At 39.5% G+C, this 9,510-nt stretch overlaps 1 protein-coding gene across 2 annotated transcripts in view; it reads left to right on the top strand.

The window, feature by feature from the left end:
• lpcat1 (lysophosphatidylcholine acyltransferase 1) overlaps positions 1–9,145 on the top strand; it is a 34,999-nt gene extending 25,854 nt beyond the window's left edge. The window contains exons 11-14 of one of the 2 annotated variants that reach the window (XM_057827995.1): positions 3,871–4,018; positions 7,967–8,065; positions 8,148–8,289; positions 8,381–9,145. In XM_057827995.1, coding sequence (XP_057683978.1) covers positions 3,871–4,018; positions 7,967–8,065; positions 8,148–8,289; positions 8,381–8,514 — 523 coding nt within the window. In that variant the 3' untranslated portion in view covers positions 8,515–9,145. The remainder of the gene's footprint in view (positions 1–3,870; positions 4,019–7,966; positions 8,066–8,147; positions 8,290–8,380) is intronic. The other variant, XM_057827996.1, reaches the window with a different exon arrangement.
• The last annotated feature ends 365 nt before the right edge of the window (positions 9,146–9,510 follow it).

Below are 9,510 nucleotides of genomic sequence, written 5' to 3' on the forward strand. Positions count from 1 at the left end.
CCATGCTTCACAGTGGGTATGGTGTTCTTCGGATGCAATTCAGTATTCTTTCTCCTCTAAACAACAGAACCTGTGTTTCGACCAAAAAGTTCTATTTTGGTTTCATCTGACCATAACATATTCTCCCAGTCCTCTTCTGGATCATCCAAATGCTCTCTAGCGAACCGCAGACGGGCCTGGATGTGTACTGGCTTCAGCAGGGGGACACGTCTGGCAGTGTAGGATTTGAATCCCTGGCGGTGCATTGTGTTATTGATAGTAGCCTTTGTTACTATGGTCCAGGGCCGGCCCAGGCCATTTGGGGGCCCTAAGCAAAATAATGCAAAGTGGCCCATATTTATGGCCCACACTTTCGTCACAGTGTACTGTGAAACCCATACATGCAATCCAAGCCATACGTCCATATTTTGTATATTAATCAGATTTTGTTGCACTGCATACTTCAAACTTCTCACCCCAACTGATTGTCAGTACTTACAGTAGATAGCGCCAAACCTTTTTCTAAAAGAGGAAAGAAAGAAGTTAAGGAAGAACTTTTATTTTTTTAAGCTTGTAATCAAGTATCAAAACTCACAAAAGTCAAATAAAGCAAACTGTAGTAAACATAATAGAATATAAATCAAACAATTGCCAGATCTGGGGCCCCCTGGTGGTCAGGGGCCCTAACCAGCTGCATAGTCTGCGTATAGGCTGGGCCGGCCCTGCTGTGGTCCCAGCTCTCTGTAGGTCATTCAATAGGTCCCCCCCATGTGGTTCTGGGATTTTTGCTCTCCATTCTTGTTATCATTTTGACGCCATGGGGTGAGATCTTTCATGGAGCCCCAGATCGAAGGAGATTATCAGTGGTCTTGTATGTCTTCCATTTCCTCAGAATTTCTCCCACAGTTGATTTCTTTGCACCAAGCATTTTACCTATTGCAGATTCAGTCTTCCCAGCCTGGTGCAGGTCTACAATTTTATCTGGTGTCCTTCAACAGCTCTTTGGTCTTGGCCATAGTGGTGTTTGGAGTGTAACTGAGTGAGGTTGTGGACAGGTAATGAGTTAAAACAGATGCCATTAATACAGGTAAGCCTTGTTAGACCTCGTTAGAAGAAGTTAGACCTCCTGGCTTGTTTGTAGGTGACCAAATACTTATTTTCCACTCTAATTTGGAATTAAATTCTTTAAAAATCAAACAATGTGATTTTCAGGTTTTTTTCCCACGTTCTGTCTCTCATGGTTGAGGTTTTCCCATGTTGACAATTATCTCTAATCTTTTCAAGTAGGAGAACTTGCACAATTGGTGGTTGACTAAATACTCATTTGCCCCACTGTAAGTCGATGTGACCTACATGAAGCTTATTTAGACTCGATTTCAGCAATTTAGACGAGGTCGAGCTGCTTATGCTACACCGTTGCTTGCTGCATCGCAGTCTACTCCCTTAGTAGAAAACAGCAAGCGACAAGATTGGGTGTGCGCTCACTGCAAATAAACATGGCGGATGAGACTTCGTCATCGTAAAGTCGAAGTCATGTAAGTCTGGTATTTTAACTCGTAACTCGGGGACTAGAGTGTCTGTTGTTGAATGTGCGTCTTGCAAGATGAGGGTGCGTCTTGCAAACAAGAGGTGTGGTTGGTTAGGACGGCGGCGCGGTTTACTAGGCCCCATTGCTATTGATGCCCCTGTCTTATAGGCTGCAAACATTTACTTTACTGCAGTGTTGTTCTTGACAGCTTTTTAAAATTTTGTCTTAGTCTTTTGGACGATAATGCTCATCAGTCTTTATAGGTTCCAATACGAAAAAGAGCCTTCAGCCCGACAATCTCCTTGCTCCGTCCCCCTCGCGCCTGCCGGTCAGCGGGGAAGTAAAACTCTAACCTGCTTGTTCTCAGTTCATTTGATTAATCCAACAAAGGGTAATCCACAGCTTGTCATCCAAAAATATAAACAAAGGAACAACTGAGAAATAGAGGGATAGAGAGAGGGATAGAGGAACTAAATGAACTAGAAGAGAGAGAGAAAGAGACGTCAAAACTGTTTGGGCCCTAAGCTTCCTACTTCTGCCCTTGTGCCAACTGAACTCCACAGCTCCACTTCCGCGCTATATAGTGCGTCGTCAAACGTGATGTCACGAACTAGTTCCACGAAATCAAATAAAAAAAACAACTTGTTTTATAGAACCAAATACCGTAAATTATTTAATTAACATAAATAATTATTCAAACGTTATTTTAGGCACCCACAGTCTTAGTCATATTTTAGTCATTTCAAAATGTGTCTTTGTCTAGTTTTTGTTAACATTACTAATTTCATCTTTAGTCGATCGATGTTTACTCAAAAATGCTTTTGACTGTAAAATTCAAAAGATTTAGTCCATAAATAAAGGTTTCCAACAATTTCAAATACATATGAACAGACGAGCACATATTGTATCGTCTACAACAGGGGTGCCCAATCCCGGTCCTCGAGAGCCCCTATCCAGCTTGTTTTCCATGTCTCCCTCCTCTAACACATGAATCAACTAATCAGGATCGTTATCAGGCTGCTGCAGAGTTTGCTGATGAGTTGATCATTTGATTTAGGTGTGTTAAAGGAGGGAGACAGGGAAAACAAGTTGGATAGCGGCTCTCGAGGACCGGGAATGGGCACCAGTGGTCTACATTACACCAACTTGGTGATACAATGATCCCTCGCTATTTTGCGCTTCAAACATTGTGCCATCAGTCCATTGCGGATTTTTTTTCAATTGAAAAAGAAAAAAAAAAAAAAAAAGACAAGACAGCTGTCCCGAGCCAATTGAGTAGTCTCACGCTCCCTCCCTCCCTTTTACTTGTACTTGTTTAAAAATAATTCAGTGGGACAGTAACATGTTTAAAATGTATCATAATTATTACATTTGAAGTGATTAAAATAACGTTTAATAAAATCTTTTTTTTTTTTTTTTTAATTATAATTTTGGGGAAAAAAGTGGAATAACATGTCTTATAGGCATCTCTTTCCAATGCTAAATCTGAATAAATACATTGAAAACACAAAAAATTGTTTCTTTTTGGAGAGGGGGTGTGTGGGGGGGGCGCTACTTTGCGGTTTTTCACTTATCGCGGCGGGTTCTGGTCCCCATTAACCGCGAAAAACAAGGGATCACTGTACTACACACTCAGCAGGAAAACTACAATATTTTCAATTAATTATACCCATCTGGACGCTACGAACTGTATGTACAAAAAAGTTGTCCGAGAATTTAAGTGGATGCTCGCTTGCGTTAGCCTAATGTTAACACATAACACGTTATGCTAACGCTACAAGTTACAATTAGTGTATGATGACCACTTACCACAGACCTATATAGGCTAAAGCAGAATTGCATATTATTCTCCCTTTCCAAGAAAACAAAACAAATCTTATCCGTGCGTGTTTCAAAACAAGCAAGCCTGGAGTGGACACTGGTGGGGGGTTTGAGGGTGCAGCACGTCACATGAGTGATACAACCAGCCACTGCTATGACGCAGGCTAACTACACATAAGAATGTGACACATTGTGAACATGTGACAGAAACTATAGTGTATTTTCATTTTGTTCTAGTCTTGTCAGACAAAACTGGCATTCGTCTCATTATGTTTTAGTCTCCCAGGACACATTTTTAGCCCGTTATCATCTCGTCATGAAAAAATTTGTTAGTCTACTAAATATTTTCATTACCTTCATCGTTGACGAAAACAACACTGCTTTACGGTGATTGTGATTTCATATTATGAAGTACTTTTTTTGTTGTAATGCCCTCGCATTAGTGAAAGAGACACAATGCTAATTGTTCTCACCTAATTATGGTGTGTCTGGAACGTGCTCCCCCACATAAAATCTCTCTTCTGCTCCCTATGTAACAACAGGCTGAATAGCACAGACAGCCTGCTGAAGGAGCAAGCCTGCAGAGCCAGGAAGTTGCAAAGACATCAGCTGAGTGTAGAAGACTTTGCATGCTTTCTTCACCTGCCTGTCACAGATGTACTTCAACAGGTTTTCAACCTTTTTGCTAAGGTAAACCATAAATCATGTTACAGTATTCTTCAGCACCCTCTGGTAGAATGTGACTGACTATTTAAAAAAAAAAAAAAAAAAAAAAAAAACCACAACTGTTTGCAGTTGCATATTATTCAATAGTAAGCGCTTTATCAGTATGCCATTGTCAAGGTAACACAGCTGTTTTATAGTGTTTGTGGTTTGCAATGCTGTAAAAAGCACAAACATACTGAAAATGATCATATTTCTTTTGTTACTACACAAATATCTCCCTCTAGTGGAAAGTCTGAAACTTGCAAGTTCACCCACAAATAGTGGGAGGTTACCGAACGCTCTTGTTCCCTCAAAAAGAGACATTGCGAACTGATCAGCCACAATTGAAACCCATTTCAGGCAAGGGCGTAGGTTTGGTCCCAAATTGATAGGGACGGCATAACAGCATAACCTGCGTGTACGCTTTTTGCTGGGGACGGGACATTTTAATAAGACTAAACAGATTGGGTGAACAGCGGTCAAGGCTACATTTGTCACCAATAAGAACCGAATTAATTGATAGGCTAAATGATTAATGCAAAATAAATCTGTATTGGTTTATTTCACACTACAAATTTATAACTTCTTAATCTGATAATTTTTCTTAAATCTAGTCCAATCATTTTCTCCATCTTGTTTTGATTGTTAAAGGCTAGTTAACAGATTAATGCGTCAGGTCCTTCCACTTACTTTAAAGCACTAATGTGAAGTAAGGTTGGCCAACCATGTTTTTGAATATTATCAATGGCTAAACAATTATAAGCATATTTTCTTTCTTTTTTTTAACGCAACCCTTCCATATTGTTTGTTTAACCCATAGCAACGCCCCTGACAACGAAAATGCTTTTCTTCGGCAATCTTCGGAAATCTTCGGCAATTACGTCACACCGGGAAGTGCGAGAAAGTCCGCCATAAAAGAGTATTGTTTGTTGCATTGCTTCTCGGTAAGATGCCACGGCGGTGTGTGGTGATGTTTTGTTCTCACTCAAACGAAAAGTTGTATGAGTGGCCAAAGGATAGCAGGGCACGTAAATGGACATCTTTCGTTTGCACAAAGCGAATGAATTTCACGCCATCATCGAGTAGTGTTCTCTGCTGCAAACACTTCGAAGATGCCTGCTTCCTTAACCGGTCTGCTTATGATCAAGGATTTGCCAAAAAGGAAGTGTGATTTTTGGATAGATGACTGATGACTTTGTCAAAGCAGAGCTGCCAACTGTTGTGGAATGTACAGTAGAAGCTAGCGACGTTAGCCGAAAGCCAACTCGTGGCAATAGTCGTGGCATAGTTGTTGTTGTGTTCGCTAGTGTTACGTCCCAAGGACGGCTCACGAAGAGCGTAACATAAAACGAGCCACACAATTTCACAAGTGGCACAAAATTTACACAACAAACTCGCAATGAATATGGTAAATATAGCGCTTTTCCACCTTTCAAGGCAATATGTACAAAATGTAGATGAAGCGCGGCTTCAGGGTAAGCCCAGGCAAACAAAAGGAATCTACACTTGAACCCCAACCGCTAACTAAACTCTGATCATGAAAAAGAACGAAGAAAAGACAGCCACTAGCCTTCTACCCTAGCTTCTTACGCTAAAAAACACAGGAGAAAACGGCTTGAACAGAAATGGCGACTTACCCCTTCTTGCTTCAGTGCTCTCTTTTACAGTGGTGAACAAAAACGATCCAATAACGAATAAACAAAATACCTCACCGAAAAAGCGGGAGTGTATCAGACTAGCGATCAAATGCAAACGAGCGTGAATGGCGAGCTAACAGCTGCACAATGCTGTCAAATGTGAACGTTGACAGCGCAAGTCCCGCAGTGAATCATGGGAAATGTAGTCTCGGGACAACACTGAAGTGGTGCTTTGTAATCTGTTCGCTTGTGTGAAAAAACTACATTTCCTCACGCCATTAGACGCCACTTCCTGCCGATAGCCCCAGGGAGTAGTAGTAGCTGGAAGTACGAGGCGAGGCGGAGATGAGTGACAAGCAAAACTTTGCGGTCGAATGTGGCGGCAGTCCGCTATTATTTTGTTTTCTTATTGTTGCCACAATAAAGTGGAAAAAGCCATCAACGACTCATCTCCTTCTGCCCCCCAACGTTTTTATATTATTATTTTATATGCATGAGCGCTGCCGGATCTGCCAAAATGAACATGCAGTCTGATTATTATTTTTTTTAAACAATGTCATCAGATAGACAAAAACATAAAATTATGTGCAAATGCCTGCATCTTCAAATCATGAAAATAATAACAGCCTATATTTTACCAATCTTGTAATCTCGATGGGTCTTGTCTCCATTTGATGTCAGGTAGTCTGGGCACATTGTTTGCATCTTGATTAGCGTCTGGATAATACATGTACGATCCAACATAAAATTCCAACCTCCTCCTCCTCCAACTCTTCAAAAACTCCTCACTTGGGCTTGATCTATCACTTATATCGCTGTTTGAAGCATTGTTTGAAGGGCTTTGTAGGGCGGCCGTATGGAGCGCTCCCATCGCTGTTCTCGGTGTGACGTATCACTTCCGGGTTCGTCCCCTTTCAGGCTCGAACTTCGGAAACGCGATTATTTTGTCAAATATACAACATATAAATTATTTTTTTCATGCTTTATTTGTTGAATAACGTGTATTTACTTTAATTCTGGACCTATTTGGCATTTTATGAAATTACTTCACATTAGTGCTTTAAGTAAATATTACTATTTGTTCTTGTCAAAGTTGGCAATTTTTCACCAAAATCAAGAAAAAATGCTTTCGAATAATGTATTGAGTACAGTATGTACAGTATCCATTCTTGAATTAAGAACATTTTTGACAAACACGTTTTTTAAGACTATATATAGGCCTACAAACCTTTTGCTTAAACTAAGTCTTATTTTCAGCTAGAATACAAACTTGTTAATCATCTCTTAATTATCCAGGAATGCAAAAAAAAAACAAAAAAACATTTGTCTTAATACCACTCAAAATTGTCTGTCTAAATAAATTAAATATGACATAAAAAAGCTTCTTAGTCAGGGAATAACAAAAATAAATAAAAATTGAGCCTTTTTTCAGGAAAAACACTACTGCTTTTATCCACAAGCGCAGTCAAACTCAACAACAAAAAAAGAAAGTTCCTTTGGGCTGCTTTAAAACCACATAAGTAAAATAAAAATGAAAACTGGGGAGAAGCGGGTAAACCTTGGTTCACTACATTAACATAGTTGAAAACACTTCTTCCTAAGCAGCCACCTACTCAGGTTAGCAAGTTCACACAGTTAGTGTAATGGTATTGCTAACTCTGATACAGGTCGGACTTTTAGTAGGAAAATGAGTGGTGCGTTTCCCACCTTCACAACAATGACTTTTTACATTACGGTGCTTACAGTGGCTGCTGGCCGAAAAAAAACTTTTAATGCTCCTCCTCTTTAAAGCTGGCGGAGGAGGCAGCATGTCAACATTTAATTTAATTCTGTACTGTGAGTGTGCATGTGTATGTGGGGGAAAACATAGACTGGCACTTTCAGCAAGTAAATGTAAGTGTGACCATAATGAAAATAATTCACTTAATAATGGTAGGGTCGATTCTATCATTACAATGGATGGGAAGACAATCTGAATGACCTACGTATAACACATGAACACATTATTTAATGCAAATAAGGTTGCTTAAAAGTTTGTGGGGACAATTTAAGCAAAAGTTGGTAGTGTTTTACACCGACCGTGCCCATGCAAACCCACGCCCTTAATTTCGGGTGTTTTGATATGTCAAAACATTCCAAATGCCAAAGTTTAGAAACAAATAAAAACATCGATTTTCAGCTATATGGCCCCTGTAGTTAAAGCTATATTTTGTATCCAGCATCAGTAGTTGCATATTCAGATCCTATTTGTTTCCTCAATAATTTCTTATGCGAGATGTTTTTTTTTTTTGTGCAGGATGAAGAGGGACACATAGACATCAGACACTTTCTCATTGCCTTGTCTACCATTCACCGACCATCAAGGTCAATGGAGACCCTCAAGCTGGCCTTCGGGGTAAAAGCGCATTTACCTTAAAATCTATATACTGTATTCTTTTATGTGTAGCATTAAACTAAAAGCACTCATTGATGTACAGCTGTATGAGAACGAGGACAGCGGCGAGGTCCATGAAGACGAGCTGGCCTCCACACTTGAAATAATGTTGGGGGTGAAAGAAATGGAATTGTCAGTGTTGCTTATGGAGCTCGATAGAATAGACACTGAAAAAATTACATATGGTAAGACCCATATCTTTTTATGGGCAAGGTTACATTTCTATTGTTGTCATACGATGACAAGCTCTAACCTGCTTTTCACGTTTTTGTCCAGACGAACTTTATCATTTCATAGAACAGCATCCACGCTTTGTCCAGGACTACCTCGACTTCAAAGACCACCCTCGCAAATTTTGTATACGTCGCCCGAAAACCTCCAATGGCCAGAACCATGACAAAGACCACTGAAAACAACTATTCAGCCCAACTATTTGTCTTCACTTTCCTTGGCTGCCACTTAAGTGCCTTTACAGGGACGGATAATAAACACTGAATGGAAGTGAAGCAAACAAGTGGCGTGGAAGGCTTTCTGGATGTATCAAAGCACTGTGCATGATTTTTTTCTCTGAGATTTGTTTTATAAGTCTACAAGCGATTATTTATTCATGGACTCCTTTGCGCAGTTTCTGCGGAAGATTAATAAATTGTCTCAGGATACAAAAGGTTTTTATCCAACGTGTCTTGATAGTTTGTTAAATGGAACCAGATCACCTTCATATATCTGAGGGGGAAAATGTAAAAGAGGACTCAGTCGCTATCTTGTAAAATGAGTTTTTATTACTGTTGTATATTATTTTTATTATGTGTTTTCATGGTGGTTTCACAATTTTGATATAGCTTAGTCGTGTTCTCATTTGCATTTTGACAGTTTAAACAAAGACAGCACTGTAAAAGTTTTTCTTGGGAGGTGGTCTTGGTTTTTAACTGGATCAATGTGCTTTGTATCATGACTCCAGTATAAAAATAGTAATTCAAAAAAACCAATAAAGTATATGTTTTTATTTTTAAGACAAAGTATAGCACTTTTGTTTTTCCACGTAGCAAGATAGCTCTTCATTCATTTTGTTTATTTGAAGTGGTTTGCTTCAACGGCGCAGGTTTGCATAGGTACAGTCGGGACAAAACAATACCAACTTGTTAGGATGTTCAAATTGTCCCCACTAGCTTTTAAGCAACCTTATTTGCATTAATTAATGACTTCAGTTACAGTGGGGCAAATAAGTATTTGGTCAACCACTAATTGTGCAACTTCTCCCACTTGAAAATATCAGAGAGGCCTGTAATTGTCACCATGGGTAAACCTCAACCATGAGAGACAGAATGTGGGAAAAAAAAACAGAAAATCACATTGTTTGATTTTTAAAGAATGTATTTGCAAATCATGGTGGAAAATAAGTATTTGGT

Source organism: Corythoichthys intestinalis, chromosome 22 (genome assembly GCF_030265065.1).
Source record: "Corythoichthys intestinalis isolate RoL2023-P3 chromosome 22, ASM3026506v1, whole genome shotgun sequence".
Classification (NCBI taxonomy): Eukaryota; Metazoa; Chordata; class Actinopteri; order Syngnathiformes; family Syngnathidae; genus Corythoichthys; species Corythoichthys intestinalis.